The sequence below is a fragment of the Epinephelus moara genome, chromosome 10 (genome assembly GCF_006386435.1).
Source record: "Epinephelus moara isolate mb chromosome 10, YSFRI_EMoa_1.0, whole genome shotgun sequence".
Lineage (NCBI taxonomy): Eukaryota > Metazoa > Chordata > Actinopteri > Perciformes > Serranidae > Epinephelus > Epinephelus moara.
Window position 1 is genome coordinate 695,838 of NC_065515.1, and position 17,805 is coordinate 713,642.

Genomic DNA, 17,805 nt, shown 5'->3' on the forward strand with positions numbered 1-17,805 from the left:
AGCATTTATACTTGTGCGGTGGTGTCTGTCACTCTGCAGTTACACCTCCAAAACACTAGTGGGCAGCAGGGTTTCTGTGAAGTGCAGTAAAGTTTAGTTGATTCAAAACACATTAAACACACATTAAACACACATTAAACATGGCTTAATAGAGACAGTTTCAAACACAAATCAGCTTCACTATAACTTGCAGCATTCACAAACACTTGTCTTTATCTGGACACATTTTCCCCACAAATACAACATGCTAACATTATTAGCACAAGCCTATGGCATTTTACAGTGTATAAATTAGCCTAGCAAGGAGTCAGGGTAAAGTAAAACCTAAGATTTAAACACATACATGTTAGAGAACACTTGTTGAAAACCTGAAAAGATTGGGATCTATATGGGACTAAATCGTGGAGTTAGACTGTTAAACTGTTGTCCAGGATTTTTTGTGCGACAACTTGAGTTTTGTTGTTGTTGAAAAAATAAATAAAAAAACTACTATTCTGTTGCAGACTGAGAAGAACTAGGTTGTTGAACGAGGTATTTTCGGGCAGATCAGTGTCCTCTTTTGATTTACCCGGACTTCAGAAACGCAGCATTGTAAGCTAGACTGATAGACATGCTACAATGACTCCTGTCACCAGGATCTCAGCTTTTACTTTTTGTTTTTGTTTGTTTGTTTTACACAAATACCATCATATACCGTATGACCCAGTAAAATGTCAGGAAGGTATGAAAATATAGATACCGCCCAAGCCTAGAATGTTGCGTTGTTTGTTTATCTGAGAATTATGATAAGAACAAAGGAAACACAGAGAAGAAACACAGTTTACCTGAAGAGAGTGGGGGTGTTATTGGAAATATTTCAGAGTATATTTCTGCTCTGAAATGACTGGACATGTGACGTTAGTATCAGGACCAGGAGGGTGTTTTACTAGGTATTCTGCAGAAGCCACTTTCTGTAGGAGCTGACCTCGATGCCCACATTCTCCTTTTTCATCAGCAGTCTTGGTTCTCATTAAGGCCCCAGCGTCTTTCTCTCTGCAGTCAAAGCTAATGCTGCTTATATGAACTGCTGTCAGACCCCTGATACAACAGTTCTGAGGCACAGTGGATTTTGGCTTCAGCAGACTTGTATGTTAACGGAATAAAGAGAATATATCAGGCGAGTATAAAAAAAGTACTCTAAAACAAGCAAATCCATCACCTTATTTGCTCAGTGAATTTCAGCCTTATTGTTTTCTGTAAATCAGCTGTTGTACAAGCTTGCTAATTATGCACATGTCCTGAGCTGATCTCTTCAGTTTCGAGGAGGGCAAAGAGCAGCAGATTACACAGAATCTGTTCTCGCTCCTGATGTTTTGGATTGTTTATTCGAGCCTCTGAACATCTCCCTGGAACACGGCCAGTTTAATTTCTCACAATTCAGATGGTAGAAACAAAAAGTCAAGCTACTGTATGTCTGCCATGACTGTGCCATGTCGCTGCCGAGAGTCACATTTTCAAGTTTGGAAATAAAGAATGTACATTCCCATAAACTGGAGATGATGCTTGTGTCACCTTTTTATTCCAGAGAAGAAATTCACAAGTATGGAATGAATATAAAAACATACTTTTTCCTGTCATTTGTTTGTTAAAATAACAATCTCCTCTGCAAGTCTCATCCTGAATGTCACAAAAGCAAACAGTCATCACGGCAGCACGCTCACGCTGACCTTCACTAATGTATCGACACTGGCTGGGATGCAAACACACAATCAATGGGTGTTAATTGTCTGTCAGACATGAGGATATGGAGAGCGGTGTGCGTCTGTGTGAGAGAGAGAGAAATTCAATAGCTCAAAAGAGTTTATTCCCCAGTGTACCGCGGGGCTCTCTTCTCTATGAAGGCAGCCATTCCCTCCTGTCTGTCCCGTGTGGGGATGACCTGAAAGCAGAGGGGAAGGGTTACAGCAGGACGGCAGTGAACAGATGATCTGACTGGAGACAGCCTCCAGTCGAAAACAAATCATGGAATCATCTGTGTCTTGACTCAACAACTGAGCAAAGTTATAGTAAGTATTTTTAAAACATTGACATGACAACCTTTTTCCCCCAGTGTCTCCAAGTGGTAATATTGTTGGCACTTTTTTGGATCAATATCTGTTTTCCTCGGAGCCTAGCAACTACTGCCAAACTCAAGGCTTCAAAACAAATGTCCACAAACCAATTGGTGGTGTCACACGTTTCGATAGGATTGCCCCCTGATAGTCGACCAAACATTTATCGACCAGAAAGGTCATTAGTCGGAAAATTTCATTGGTCACTCAGTCGCAGAAAAAAAAAAGTGAAACTCTATCAGGAGCTGCCTCTTTTCAAAATAAATCCAAACCTATACGACTGGCCCTTGTGGGACTTTAATTTGAAAGGACAGACACAGGAAGTGTCCACGCTCAGCAGTCAGACAGGAGTCAGGTTAATTTCCAGGGCTGGTACCTGCGGTTATTCCACAGGCTAGTTAATAACATGTCGGGCAGGAAATCCAAAGTGTGGGATCATTTTGAGAAGGTGAAGGACGAACCCAAGGTGATATGTAAACTCATCTTCATTGGTCGACTACAAACATGACGTATCATCTGAAACATGGAAGTAGCTACATGCCCATTAGCCCACAGCGTCATTAACAGGCGGCTCGCTCAGTGTGTGACGTGCACTTGTAGATAAAATATAGGCCTATATTAATGAAGGTTCATTAGTACGGTTTTGATACTATTCTTTCTCACACCTTCAACTCAAACCACCAAAATATATCATTTAATCATCACATTCATATCAGAAACATGCAGGAGACTAGTCCACTGATGCATTCATATCAGAAACATGCAGGAGACTAGTCCACTGATGGACCTTAATGGCGACTGTTGGTGGACGAGGAAAATTCTTAGTCGGAGCTAGCCTCACGTCACCAGGCTCTTCATGTACGGGGAAGAGCCTGGTTTCCATTCACTCTGAATTTTGTCTGGATTCTGGTTCCGGTCTAGAAAGCAGATCCGGAATTCACCAAAGTAAAACTTTAAATTCTGGCGCACCATCGATTTACAACAAAAGAAAAAGGTTAACTTAATGGCTTGGGGCTTTTCTTGTAAATTATATTCTTTAAATTAAAAAGTTTCACTGCATTTTTATTAGCTTGGTGCTTTTATTTTGATGGAAAGGCGCATCCATCGAATTCCGGATCCTGTCTCTCTCGCCCTCGTTCCGGTTCCTTACCTAAACGGCCCCAGACTAAGTCGGGGGGGCAGCCCTAGTCTATGTGGTTAACAAACTTCCTTTGTGCTTTAAATCAAGTCAAGCGAGGCTTACAGTCGACCAATCTAAACGCAGATGGCATCATTATTCTGTAGCTATGACAATGTGTGATCAACATTTACAAGTTCAGGCTGCAGTTTGTAACTTTATAAACACAGCTTTTTGTCATATTTGCTGAAACTGTCCCTGTATCCACACAGCAGCACGAGACAGATAATCAGATCTTCCTCCTCACAGTGTCTCTGATGGCCTTACAGTGTCTGAGCGAAAACAACCAATCAGAGTCGAGGAGTCTTTAATGCAGCTGTCAATCATGTTAATCACTGCTTGTGAACTGCAGTCAAACCAAGCAGCACTGATCAAATATGAATCAAGATTCTGTTACTGCCTATTTCTCACCTCAAATGATTTTGTCTCATTTGTATGTTTTTGACCCGACTGCCGTGGTGGCGAAAACGCTCAGGACTGTGAGACAGTTAAAGGGATAGTGCAGCCAAAAATGAAAATTCAGCCATTATCTACTCACCCACATGCCGAGGGAGGCCCAGCTCACGTGTGCACGCTTGCGCTTACGTGAATGCAGTGCCCAGAGAGGCAGTCAGAGCTACAGGCTACAATGAGGCTAAAAACAGAGTTCAAATGACGTTTTTCCAAACAACTTTTTATGTCGGGGCTTCAGGACACTTGGATCACTACGGACGAGCAGTATGGAGATATTTTGTGGTTTCAATTATGTGTTTTTAGATGTTTCAATCTGGGGCGCCGTCAGCCTCCATTAGGTGGAGTTGTGTTGCTACCTCCTCTCCCCTTGGATCTCTGCAAGTGATGTGAGGACTCTAAAACTTCACGTCGGCATATGGGTGAGTAGATAATGGCTGAATTTTCATTTTGGGGTGCACTATCCCTTTAAAGTCAGGTTAGAAGCAGAATATGTACTTAGATCGGACAACCTTCAATGGGGCAGGATAATATAAGCAGAATGTCCCAAAACAATTCACACACACATACATGGAAAATTAGGTATGATGTCTGTCTATGGAGGAGTGTATAAGAATGTTTGGTGAACTGTTCTGGAGGGCTGTCTCATTGTTGCGGTGTGTGAAGTTGTAAGCTGTGTCTACAATAAAATACCCGCAAAAGGATACGAACTGACCTCGTGTCATCGAGTCATTTTCAACACTGCCATGGTGACAGTTGAGCGTTGAGTTGAGTATCATAATCTTTATTCACTTTTGATCAGCGCTGCCTAGTTTGACCACAAATCACGAGCAGTGACTGACATGATTGACAGCTGAGGTAGAGACTCCTCGGCTCTGATCCGCTGTTTTCCAACAGACACGGTAGATCTTAGCGAATACCATTAGAAGCAACACGAAGAGGAGGAACATTCATTTTCCATAACCACTTATCCTGGTACAGGTCACCAGACTATCACAGGACTGACACACAGAGACAGACAACCATTCACACTCACATTCACACCTACGGACAATTTAGAGTCACCAATTAACCTGCATGTCTTTGGACTGTGGGAGGAAGCTGGAGCACCTGGAGGAAACCCACGCTGACACAGGGAGAACATGCAAACTCCGACCAGCATGTTCAAGCCCAGAACCTTGTTGCTGTGCAGTGACAGTGCACGTGGAGTGCACAAGAGGACTATGACTATGTCACATGTACTTCTGTGTGGGTATAGTGACAGTTTCAGCAAATACGACAAAAACATTTTCATAAGTTATCGAATGAAACCTTTAAAGGAAAAAACAAATCTTCTCCAAGCACTGGAAGTCTTACCCGAGCATAACACATCCTCTCTATTGCCATTGCCGTTGTCATGTCAACCTGGAAGAGACAGACTTCAGTCACCACTATCACTGATGTAAAAGAAATAATAATAAAATGTATGAATCACCGTGTACCTCAACGCCTCTGTTCATTGCCTCTTTCGCCATCCGCACAGCGATCGGAGCCTGAGGAACAGACATGAGAGGTAGATGCTGATGGTATTAATAAAACACAGCACATGGAGGTTCAATATGTCTGACGCGAAGAACAGAGGAATGACCAAACAAGACGTGACAAACTGAAAACATATTCAAAGCTGAAAAACACCTTTATGCATAAAGAATGGTTCAACATTTAATTATAATGTATCTGAGACTGAGAAAATAACCCTGATGATGTCATGGCGATGTCATTAGAGTTATCTCAGCCTGGGCTTCGAGACACATTTATTACAGAAAGCATTTTAAAGATGTGGATGTTCACAAGGCAGGGAGGGTTAAAGGACACAGATGAGTTGCATTATGGGAAATGTAGGATGGAGTGTTTTTGGAGCTTGACCCATTCGTTTCATTCATTTTTCTGTAACAAGCACGTGTCGGTTAATGTGTGTGTGTGTGTGTGTGTGTGTGTGTGTGTGTGTGTGTGTGTGTGTGTGTCTGAGAGCATGTAGTGCTATTTGTGGTCCATTTCTCCACTTGACTGCCACTCTGGCCCCGCCAACTGTGGGCATCTGAACTGGAGTGAAAGAAATATGGAGCGACAGAGGCCTGGAGAGAGGGAAGAGGGAGGGGAAGGTGGGAAGAAAGCACCAGGAAAAGAGAAAAGCAGAATAAAGAGAGGCAGAGGAGATGGGTGGTTGAAAACACAGAGAGGTGATCAGGGAGGTAGGAGGAGGAGGAGGAGGAGGAGGAGGAGGAGGAGGAGGAGGAGGGATGCATCAGTATCTGAGCTGGAGCAGAGTGAAAAAGTGTGTCTGTTTTCTGACCTGGGGCCGTATCTCTCTGGCCAGGCTGAGTGCCTCTCTGTGGGCAGCGTCTCCTGTCTGGTTCTGTTCTACAGCTCTGTTTACGAGCCCCATCTCCAGAGCTGTCTGCCCTCCCACACGCTTACCTGATGACAGACAGACAGACAGACAGACAGACAGACAGAGTGTGATACACGAAACCCTCGCTGAACGATAAACATCCTGCACCTACAGCAACATGTCAGCGTTTCTGTAACACCACCTGTGAAGATGAGCTCTTTGGCCAGAGTGATGCCGACCATCCGCGGCAGCCGCTGACTGCCCCCTGCAGGACAAACCACTTCAAGGTCAACATCTCACAGCTGCTTTGTCTCTCCACGAACACACTCAGTACTTTGCAAGGTCATTTCTGTGACCCCAGTTCGTCTTACCCGCCCCTGGGAGCAGCCCTCGTGTCGTCTCGATCAGACCCATCTGTGCAGAACAGGCTGAAACACACACGTACACACGCACACACACACACACACACACACACACACACAAACAGAGGACAGTTGAAGGTCTGTGCTGCTGAGTGCCATTAAGCTGTGGAGGGCGTAAAGTCTGACTGATGCCTCTGTCAGAGCAGCACACGCAAACACCTGCTCACCTAGCTCGTCAGCGCTCAGCCAATCACCGAGCTGCCACGACCAATTTAACCAATCACATGTAGATTCAGCTGCGTGAACAGCTGGGCAGATGTGTCCTGCCTCAGCAGCTATCATCAGTCCCCAGCTCATCAGCAGATCATTAATACTGGGTGAACAGGAGCAACAACAGGCTTGTTTTCAGCTTGACCGCTGTGGATTTCCAAATGTTTAACCCCTTAACATCCAGTTTTTACCTTTCATGTTTTCTGAAGTGTCTTCACTTAGATATTTAAAATCATCTTCCTCCACAGTCTGTGTCACAGACAGTGTATTCTGCACAGGCCTGTTTAAGTTTCTTGTGAAGGACGCAGCATGTGATGATGACACACAGTGAAATATTAACTCTTAAGACTTTCCATGGCCTGAATATTCTGTGCATCATTTTATACACTTCTCCTCAAAATGAAGCCTGAGTTAGTAATGGCTGACTGCTGCTGCTTGTTAAGGTGACTATTTACACAGTCTATAGATAAACACAGATTTATTTAAACAAGGGCAAAATCTCCAAAATTGAGTTTTGAGATTTATCTCTTTAATAATTAGCAACTATTTCCATTATCAGTTGATCCAGTGGTTCTCAAACAGTGTGCTGTGATGCCACTCCAGGTGTGCCGTCTGACTTTGTGATAACCACACATTATTACTTCATTAATAAACTGAACCTTCATAAAAAGTTATAAATGAGTTTTAAATTGACTGAATCATTATGTTGTCTGCAGCCATTTCCCAATAGAGAGGCAAACTGTAGCTAAAATTGTAATTTAATTTAATTTAATTTAATTTAATCTAAAAAAAAACACATCACATATCTCACATTATTTCCTGTTTAAAGTGATGTGTTATTGGTGCTTTGATGTAATTTTAAAATGTTTAAAATTAATTTTCGAATCATTTTGTTGAGAAATATTTCATGCTCGTCAATTGTTACTCAATATCACTAAATAAAAACACACGTTTATGTCATGATAGAGTGATAACACACGTGACAGAGGTTACTGTGCACAGGTTGGTGTGCCTTGAGATTGTGGCTCGCCCTTTGGTGTGTCTTGGGCACAAAAAGTTTGATTATGTTTTTATATTAACCAATTATTGTTTGTCTATAAAACAGCAGAAAATAGTGAAGAATGCCCATTATATTCAACACAGACTGAGGTGTTAATGTTTTGTTGGACAAATTGTCCAAAATCCAAAGATACACATTTATACACATTTATAAGCACCAGATCCAACAATGAGAATTTAAAACAGCAAATGTTTGACAGTTTTGTTAAGAAAATTTCTAGAATAATTAATGACAGCGACAGTATTTTCTCTGAGCCTGTCAAAGTTTATGCAAAGACATATAAACTTAATTCTTGCAAACAACTCTAACAACAGATATAAAACATAGAATTTTACCTGACCTTGTAAAACTTGTGAATTAAAAAAAAGAGCTTATACACTGTAATAAAAATGTCCAATCCATCAGGTAAAGAGAGATACTGCAATCACCAATAATAAATTAAAACATTGATTATTGACAATATTTATTATATATAATTTAATATAATAATTATATAATATATTGCCGAACAGACCAAGATAGAAGCTTCTGTCCTTGACCTTAAATAAATCAAATACAAATGAGACAAACACATCTGTTTCATCTCTCAGGGAAAAGCAGCGACACTCTACTTCACACTGATTTGCTGTGGTCATGTCTGCTGCCTAGCAGGAAATGTCTGCTGTTAGTTTGCTTGTTTACCGTCTGTTTAATTAGACTTCCCCTGTGTTTTAATTTCACCGACAGATTTGGAAAACATTTGGGGTCCTAGGAAATTGACTTGAGCATTTTCTGATGATTAAAAAAATAACTGAGTAAACAGTCAGTAGATGAATCAACAAAAGATCAATTAATAATGACATTTTTAAAAACGGACTAAAACCTAACACTGAAAAAACCTGTTGAATGGACAAATATTGAGCTTCTATGATGTCAAAGTTCCTGGGGTCCAGCTGGTTCTCACATCTGATGGGTTATTTTTGAAAAAAATCACATACAAATAAGACCGGCTTTTCTTACAAGGCTATCAAGGCATTGGCAATACATTGGCTTCCTGCCAACTTATAAAACATCCCTGGTTATAATCGCTTTTGTCTTGAAGCTAAAAAATGGCTCCTATCTACTCAGTCTTGTCAGCATTAACTTGAGTGGTGACATGATTTCTAACTGGGCAAACATGAGGTATATCTAATGTGCAGACATCTTGAGTAAACTTCATTTTATTTCTGTAATCGGATGTCTTGTTGTACCATTACTGCTGTATAGTACTGTCCCTGTAACTTTTCTGTATCGCATAAATTACCATCGTTGGTATTTAGAATTTTAATTTCTCTATGGACTCCATGTATTTTCTTACTGTCGCATTAACTGATGGTTTACTTTATGGTCGCTGAGGTAATACTCTTGTTTAGTGAACCTTAGATGCCTGCACAATTATCAATAATAATAATAACTGTTTATTTCATATTGTGAGTAGGTAATGGGTTTTTATATGTTGATGAATCTCGCACTTTGTATTGTCCTACAAGCACTTTGCTCTGGTTGTAGGTTTTGGCACCTTACTGCACCTTGTATTTTGTGAACCTGCTACGGTTGACTGTGCATTATGTTGTTTGTCTTTGTTGATCATGGTGCACTTTAGCTCTGTTTGTCTTATTGTGTTGATTGTTTTAATGTGTTTTTAAGGACTACAGATGGAAATTAGCTTCTCTGCTAAATCTGGTGCACACATCTTTTATTCTTATGAATGGGTAATGTGAGTGCATATTGTCCTTTACAAACTAAATAAAACTAAAAAAACAAATGCAACCATTTCATCTTTCAGTGAAAAAGTTTCCACTGCTCATGAAAGCAGCAGCCCTTGCTTTCGATTTTGCGCTGATTTGCTGTGGTCACGTCTGCTACCTAGCAGGAAATGTCCGCTGTTGAGTAACCATTAGTTTTCTTGTCTTTTTATGAACACACAGAAGTTCTGCTTGTGTAGTTCCTACTTGTGCATGTCGACAAACTGTATGATAGTCCTGCCATCATGAGGTGAACAGGACGTATGGGCACACCTGCTTTATAGCAAAAGTAACACCAACCAGCAACCCCCTGTAACAGGTCGCACATGTCTGTGAGCTGTGAAAGATTTTTATTCCAGTTGAACTGAAAATTACTTGAAAAACAGCAGATTGAGAACAGCCGCTGAGATCTGCACTGATGGTATGAAGGAGTTGTCAGTCTAGAAAAACAGCCCTAAGTGGAAGCTACTATCTCCCACCATCCTGCTGAGACTCGACCACTGATGTGATATGACTGGACTGGTGACAGCTGTGAAGAGAACATGACATCCCCTTTCATACACCATTAACATCACCTGAAGGAAGGGAAGAGGAATATTAAATATACTGGAGCATCATGCAGACTCAGAGTTAAAACGCAAAGGTTCAGAGGTCACTCACCAGCAGTGCGGAGATCACAGGCCAAGGCCAACTCCAGCCCGCCTCCCAGAGCAACGCCGTCTATCGCTGCAATGGTCGGCATGGGCAACGATGCTGCCAGAGCATTACAACGAACAGAGGAGAGTTTATGAATGCATTAACACACTGCACACTTTTATTCTCTCACATGTTCTCGTCCTTACCTATCTGACTCATGAGGGATCGCAGGCCGTGAACAAACAGATCAGACTCAGCGTCGTTCATCAGAGCCCTCTCCTTCAGATCTGCACCTATCATGACGTGCGCATCACACATCGTAAACACAGGCTTTGATCACAGACCCGGAGGCCTGGCAGGTGTCAGATGGTCCAGACAACGCTTACCTGCACAGAAAACACCTGGCACTAAACTCCTGAAGATAACTACATGCACCGCTGAGTCACTGGACAGAGTGGACACCAGCTCCTTCATCTGCACACACGGGACACGGTGTCTCAGTCAGTGTGTGTGTGTGTGTGTGTGTGTGTGTGCTGATGTAGAGGTCTGCTCACCTGTGACACAAACACATGGCCCAGAGCGTTTCTGGCTTTGTGTCGGCACATCAACACCTCCACTATCCCTGGGAATGAGAGAAAAACAGAAGAGAGAGGGCAGCAATTAACTGACTATTTTCAACTATCAAAACTGTGGGTTTATCGACTATTGATTCCTGTCAATAAATAACTAGAGGCAGGGGCGTAAATATAGACAGTGTAGGCAGGGCAGTTTCACTGGGGCCCCTGGGGTGGAGGAGCCTATAGAGAAAGCAGGCCCTTCCAAGTGATTCAGATTGCCACCTGTGTTCAAAGATAAATGATAAAAAAAGGATATTGTTATTTCAAAAACAGTGCCATTTCCTATATATGTCCTCTACAAGGCAAACCCATCTGCGTCAAGACTTCGGAAGATGTTATTTTAACTTAAAGGCATAGTATGCAGATTTGTCGCTTACTGTTCGTAAAAAAAAACGCTCACCTCACTACATTTGTGTTCTCTCTGTGCTGTGTGTCTTAGATGTCTGCTGCTTGTGGTTTGACACCTGGGTGCTACCCAGTCTCACCTGCGCACTGTGGGGGTACACACTCGTAAACGTCCCTAACACCGAAAATACGAAGAAAATTAAAAAATACAGGCAGAGTGTCTGCAGAAATATACACCGCCACACACTTCTAGTAGGTCAGAAGTAATTATTGAGAGGGATCACTTCTGTATGAGTCTATATTTTGTTTTTTAGGGAAATCCTGCAGAGTATATATTTAATAGTGATGAAATAAATAAAACCACTGGTACATTTTACTCCAAGCTCCCTCCGGATGTCCGAGCTCCTCACCTAACCATTGGTACATTAATCAATTGACAGAAAAAAATGTCTAGCAATTTTCCTAATCAGTTAAAGAGAATTAGACTTCCCTTGTGTTTCATTTACAGACAGAATATCTTTGGGTTTTGGAAAATATTTGGGGTCTAGGAAATTGCTTTATTTTTTTGTATTTTTCCCTCTATTTTCTGACAGTTACTCAAATAATTGAGAAGACAGTCGGTAGATTAATCAAGAAAAGACTGATTAATAATGAAGTTTTTAAAAAAAGACATTAATTCAGAATTATTAGATCATTTTGCATCAGTTTTCTTATTTCTATCTGAAGTTTCATGTATTTATTTACATATTTAGGATTTCCATAAAATATTTCGTACTGATTTTTTTTAGCTCAGAAAGACAATGAATAAATAAACATTTAGATTTCCACTTCATGTAAGCTCACTCTCTGTGGACACTGATAAATGCATCATGCTGCATGCATGTCTTGGTAATGAAGCACCAGCAGGCCTCGACTGAAGAATGGGACTCTGTTGTGAGGTGTATTACCTTTTAAAGTTTTACTATATGATTTTTATTTAATCTTTATTTTATTTCGTTTTAATTCAATTTTATTTATTTATTTTTTTATTTTAAATTTTTTGAACCCGAATATTTTATTTGTTTGTGGTAATAAAATAACAGAGTCTCCTTACGTTAGGCTGCTCGACTCCCTGCACGAATTTAACAAGCTCCCAATACAAGATCCCATTTTAATAATTTTACATAAATACCAGCACTTGTGGGAACACAGCCTTCTTTCTTTAGCAAGTGAGCAGGTCTTATATTTGTGCAGCTGCAGCCCATAGGACCAACAGGCTTTACTGTAGCATCACATGATGGCTGTCAAACAGTGAATGTGTGTGTTTACAGGGTGGCCAGTTTGTCAGTGTGAACTGGAACAATGTTGAGTTACATGTTAGTGTGTCCTCACCATCGTCTTCCCCCTCTAACCGCTTCAAATCCACCTCCACGGGATCTGCCGCCTGTGTGTGCTGCCCGCGGCTCTGTGCGCCACTGTGCGCCGTCAGAGGGCGACTGCCTCCGGCCAGCGGTCGCGATCCGTCGCGGGGGACCAGAGCGGAAGGTCGGCCGTGCGTTTCCCGCAGAATCAGTCCCAGCCACCGCGTCGGTGAGCACCTGGGCCCTGCCAGCCTGCGGAGGAGAGTCGTCATGCTTGTGGTTGAGCTCTCAGGAGCAGGAAGGTTGTACGGGAGAGTTGCAGGAAGTTTGTAGCAGGTTTCTTCCTGTGAGAGGAGGGACTTGGCTGCTCCTGACCTTATACTTTCAGATCAGCTGTGATATCACACAGATTCCCACAATGCACCACAGACCTGAAGTATGGTCTGTTTATCATTTATGAGTAATGAGTAACTCTGGTATTTTCCCACTTCCTGTTACCGAGTCACTGTTTCACTCAGCAACACTCAAAATGAAAATTCAGTTGTGAAAGTTTGTTTTTACTTCCTCAATCCACACACACACACACACACACACACACACACACACACACACACACACACACACACACACTGTCCTCCAGCCTTGTGTCCTGTCTCTGGAGTGTCCAGTCTTTGGCCAGACAAAGCGGGTTGTTGAGGTAACGTTTTCCGTCAGGCTGCCCATGTCTAGTCTGACCATGCATTATTGAGCAGGTCTTTACAGGTTATGCAATTACACAGTCAGACAGTGGCTCTGATGGCACAACAGTCTGAGCACAGAGAGCCAGGCCTCGGCAGTGTGTGTGTGTGTCTGTGCATATCCAATGTGCATGTGGTCCAGACACCGTAATAAAAATTGACGGTTTATGAAATATCACAAAGTTATTTTAGCATTCATGTGCGTCCGATTACATTACATCGATCAGGTTACTTCCCTTCCGCCACAGCGAGCACATTTTTATTGCTGTCTGGCTTTGTTTACTCTTTCTAATGGACAATGATGCAAGTGACTGTGGGCAGTGAATCATATTAATTTGTAACTGAGATGTAAATTTATCCAAAGTGTGGAGTGTAGGCGTCTGTGTGCTGCAGGGTGTCGGGTCAGGACAGTGAGTGGGGTTAAGTGGGCAAAGAGAAACTGAAACTATAACCATAACTGGATAGAAACACACTAATCACACACATCTTTACATGTAGATCCGACCTCTGACCAAAGACACACCGGATAAAACTAAAAGAAAGGAGAATATTAAAGGTCTAGTGTGTGGGATTTAGTGGCATCTAGTGGTGAGGTTTGATCCCATGTGCTAAGTGTGAACTTCTGGTTAGTCATCCCACAGTGTTTATTTACCAGGAGGTTTTTATTGGGGCCTGGATTATCCACAGATGTCTCCTTCTCTCCAAATCAAACAGACCAGATGATTAAAACCAGTAAAAACACCTCACATTATAAATCAGTGTTTCTCTCTGATAATTTAAGATCAAGACATTCAGAGGTTTTTACTGGGAGCCAAATTATCCACAGAGGTCTCCTCCCAACACTTTCTCACTCTGACCTCGTAACATATTGACGGTTTGGTCATGGACTTTCCACGTCCAGAGACAACGTGCAAGGTACACTGAGTGCATTGGTGTCAATTTCTGCCTGTTACATGCATTGTCTTCTTTCAAAATATGCTGCTGTCATCAAAGGTAGTGCAACATTTACATACAAGCCCCTTTTACACACAGAGCCGGATTGGCGAGTTGATCCGAGGTGCCCAATTTTCCGCCTCGTAGGGTAGACATATTGGCAGAACCTTTTCGATTTAAACAGACCGAGGCGGCCTTCCGCAATGGGAGGGGCTGTTGAGGACTTGTAGGAGGAGCTGTTGATGACGCCGCCCGTGCGACCCACTGGTGGTGGATAAACAGGAAACAGCTGATANGTAGGTAGGCGGCATTTTGCTGCACTCCCTGATTTTGTTTTTATACTGCCAATGCTGAAAGAAGACTGGGCTTCTTGGGCTTTCCTGCAAATTTGCACAACTCCTATCTAAAAAGGACTACAGTTTCTTTCAAAATAAAAGCACTACGTTGGTACAACACAATGAATTAATGTTTTTTTTCCCTCAACAATTAACGCACATGGTTGGGTTTAGGAAAAAAGAACAGGGTTTGGCTTTATAATTTTACAGGGCGTGAACACCACTCTCCTGGGTGAAAGTCAGTGTTTGATGGACACATTTGTGTCCCGTCCCGCCCCGTCCACCCTACTTGGACTTTCGCCGCCTTAATTTTCATTCCTGTCCCACCGCAATTCCCTCTGATGCCGCCAGGCACCATTAAACTATAAGGGTGACCAGCCACATATCATGCTGACGTTAGAGGGGGGCTTTTATCGCCGGTGTCTGACACTGCAAATCACTGCCGAAGCACCGGATTTCAACGACTTCAGAGTGAGACTATGTTGCTGTTCCCTTTCCAAAATAAACAGATCTGGCAATTTTTACACAGAATAAAGCAGTTTCATGTTAAAAATACATGTTTTTCTGACACTATTTGGCTTGTCGCCGATGAGCCATTGACCCAGCACCTGCTTATCTGTGCTCACCTTTTTTCGCTGATAACTTAAGATCAATATGGTCAGAAGGTTTTTACCTGGAGCTGAATTATCTGCAGAGGTCTCTTCCTCTCCAAAACAAATGATCTGGTGATTTAACCGATAAAAACACTGAATAAAGCAGTTTCACGTTAAAAAAAAGTGTTTTTCCAAAGCTGCTCGTCATGGAGGGGCTACTATCTACAGTGGTTGATGCAACTGGCCCTATCTAGAGCAGTGTTTGGTTTGTCTGTTTTGAGCTACTGTAGAAACATGGCAGACTCAACCCACTTCAAGAACCCGCTCCCTATGTAGCTATAAATGTCTCATTCTAAGGTAAAGAAAACACAGTGATTTTTATTTTCAGGTGATTATACACTGAAGAAAACAAACTTTTTATATTATATTTCATTTCTGCCAATACACCCCCCAAAATCCTGCACACTGGACCTTTAAGCGTGACAGAGAGATCATTCAGATTTGCATTCGACTGCAGATTCTGTTGCAGTGGAGTTAAATGTCACCTGATGGATATCAATCGTTCTGCCTTGGAGGCTGCTTAGATTTGATGTCTGGCAGGCGTGTATTCCTCTTCTCATGTGTACGTGCCTTGAGATGGAAATCTGATGGTGGATGACGTTTGAGTGTGACGTTGGAGTGTGAGTGACAGAAACTGAGCCTGATGGACTGTGACGGACACAGACAGTCTGTCCCCGGACGAGACATGCAGGTTGGGCAAACGTCACAACAGGAGCACGGACTCTGAGACACACTGTGGTCGCCATTAATCAAAGGAGGAAAGCTGTTTTTGTCCAGCGTGTTTCAGTTTGCCCTATAGCATCATTTCCTGGCTTCAGCTGGACAGATTCACACCCAGCTCTGCCAACAAACAGCCTGGGCATGGCACACGTAAACTGATGCCAACCAGGCAGCATTTCCCCTCCTATCCTGCAGGGGTCAGCCTGGTATCAGAGGGTATTGGAGGAGTATTCACTCTGTCCTGTTGCTCTCTGCTCCCTTTGCTTACCAGTGCAGTCACCACTCATGCCATTTCTCTTTTGGCCTCTACTGGCAGTTTCCTTCATCACCAGCCCACAGTGTCAGTGACATACTACAGTCTATCATTTTCCAAATAGCTCCGTTCCCTCCTCTTCCTCTCCTCCTGCCTCTGACGGGAGCCGCAGACAGCCCTCCAGCCGCAGCCTCATCAAAGCCCAGGGCTGAGTTTGGGCCTGGTGATGGGGCACGAGGCCGGGCATGAGTCAGAGGGGGTGAATGGCGTCCTGTTACTGAAGCTGTCTGTCAAGAGCGAGACAGCACAGTGATCTGCTCAGGGCATGTACAGTGTGTTTGACCTTTGTGTCTGATGTTTTATCACACAGATATACTGTAATACTAACACACATAGTTCTCTGTCTTCAGTCTGAGCATAGACTTAAAAAAGCACATCCCTCAGGCCACGCTGTTTTTAGCTAATTTACTTACAAAACCATAGAAGAAAACAACAGTTGTGCAACACTGTCATGTTTGTTCCCATGTGTTTGTGTTTGTGTGTGTGTGTGTGTGTTTGCAGTGGGAGGAGTAGAGATGGAGATAAAGGATATGAGAGAAGATGTTTGTTTGAGGTGATGCAAATTTGTTTGTGAGTGTGTCTGAAGGGGCAAGACTAGAGGGGCTGCCATTATGTGTACACATTAACTCCACCAAAGTGCGCAGAAGCAGTGGATTAATACGCTCTGCTGATACTGCAGAACCAGCAGCCATCAGCGCCCCAGTAGAACATCCCATCAAAATGAAGATGAGGACTTAGTGACACTTGCTGATGTTTATCTGTTCCTCAACAAATCCCCTTAAAGGGAAATTTCGGTTTATTTCAACCTGTCTCCTATCGTCCTAAATTTGTTTCAAGTGACTAGTGACATAAAAATAATAGTTAGCATGTTAGCCGTTAGCCTAGATACAGCCGGGGCGCATAGTAGCGTCAGACCTGTTAAAACGTAAGTGAACGGGCAACCTTCAAGTGCAAAGTTAGTCCACTAAACAAGCTTTTTTTCCACAAAGACCGCCTCATATCGTTAGGATAAATGTCAGAGAACATATAGAAAACGACATGTAAACGTGTTGTCTTACCTTACCGGTGTGCTGCCATGTTTGTTTACCATTTAGCTCTGCTTTCCAAAGCGCGGCCGAAATCTCGCGAGAACAAGCAGCGATCTCATACTGTGCCTGAAACTTTACATTTCTTTACTTTCCAACAATGCTGTGGTTAATATGTGGTTAGGTTGAGGCACAAAAAACACAAGCTTATGACTGGCTTTGAATACCCACTTCTTAATTGGTGGCACAATCCCAGCAGGAAAAGCAGCGATACCTTGATAAAAAACAACCGCTTTGTGTGGCACTATCCCTGATGGAAACACAGCACCAGGTCGCTAAAAAACCCACCCACGTTCGTTGGCTAAAAAGCGCCTGAAAACACAATGGTTTTGTCATTTGTTGGTCTCAAATGGTTGTCTGCAGTTCGACAGACACCCCCTATGTCCAATGTGTCCTGCCATCCACTGTCCGCCCCATCTCCCAATGACAAACTCAGCTTATATACGACACACATTTAGAAACACTGATATGTATGAAATATGCAAATGTAACATATTTGTGGTTTGTAGAAATGTACAATGCCGACATTTTCTTCTGTTGACCGGGCT

General features: G+C 42.6%; 1 protein-coding gene across 1 annotated transcript; it reads right to left on the reverse strand.

Annotated features, from left to right (window-relative positions):
* Positions 1-449: 449 nt before the first annotated feature.
* echdc2 (enoyl CoA hydratase domain containing 2) lies at positions 450-12,865 on the reverse strand. The gene is made up of 11 exons (XM_050054312.1): positions 12,513-12,865; positions 10,734-10,801; positions 10,566-10,653; positions 10,386-10,472; positions 10,204-10,296; positions 6,460-6,516; positions 6,291-6,353; positions 6,050-6,174; positions 5,199-5,249; positions 5,074-5,121; positions 450-1,918 (listed from the first exon to the last, which is right to left on the reverse strand). The coding sequence occupies exons 1-11, from the start codon at positions 12,751-12,753 to the stop codon at positions 1,841-1,843; spliced, it is 999 nt and encodes a 332-aa protein (XP_049910269.1). The 5' UTR covers positions 12,754-12,865; the 3' UTR covers positions 450-1,840.
* Positions 12,866-17,805: the final 4,940 nt, after the last annotated feature.

Coding starts and splice junctions, on each gene's coding strand:
- echdc2 (XM_050054312.1), bottom strand. CDS start 12,753: ATGACGACTCTCCTCCGCAGGCTGGCAGGGCCCAGGTGCTCACCGACG. Junction 10,802..12,512: donor GTTAGAGGGGGAAGACGATG/GTGAGGACACAC, acceptor TCTCATTCCCAG/GGATAGTGGAGGTGTTGATG. Junction 1,919..5,073: donor AGAGGATGTGTTATGCTCGG/GTAAGACTTCCA, acceptor CTCTGCTTTCAG/GTCATCCCCACACGGGACAG.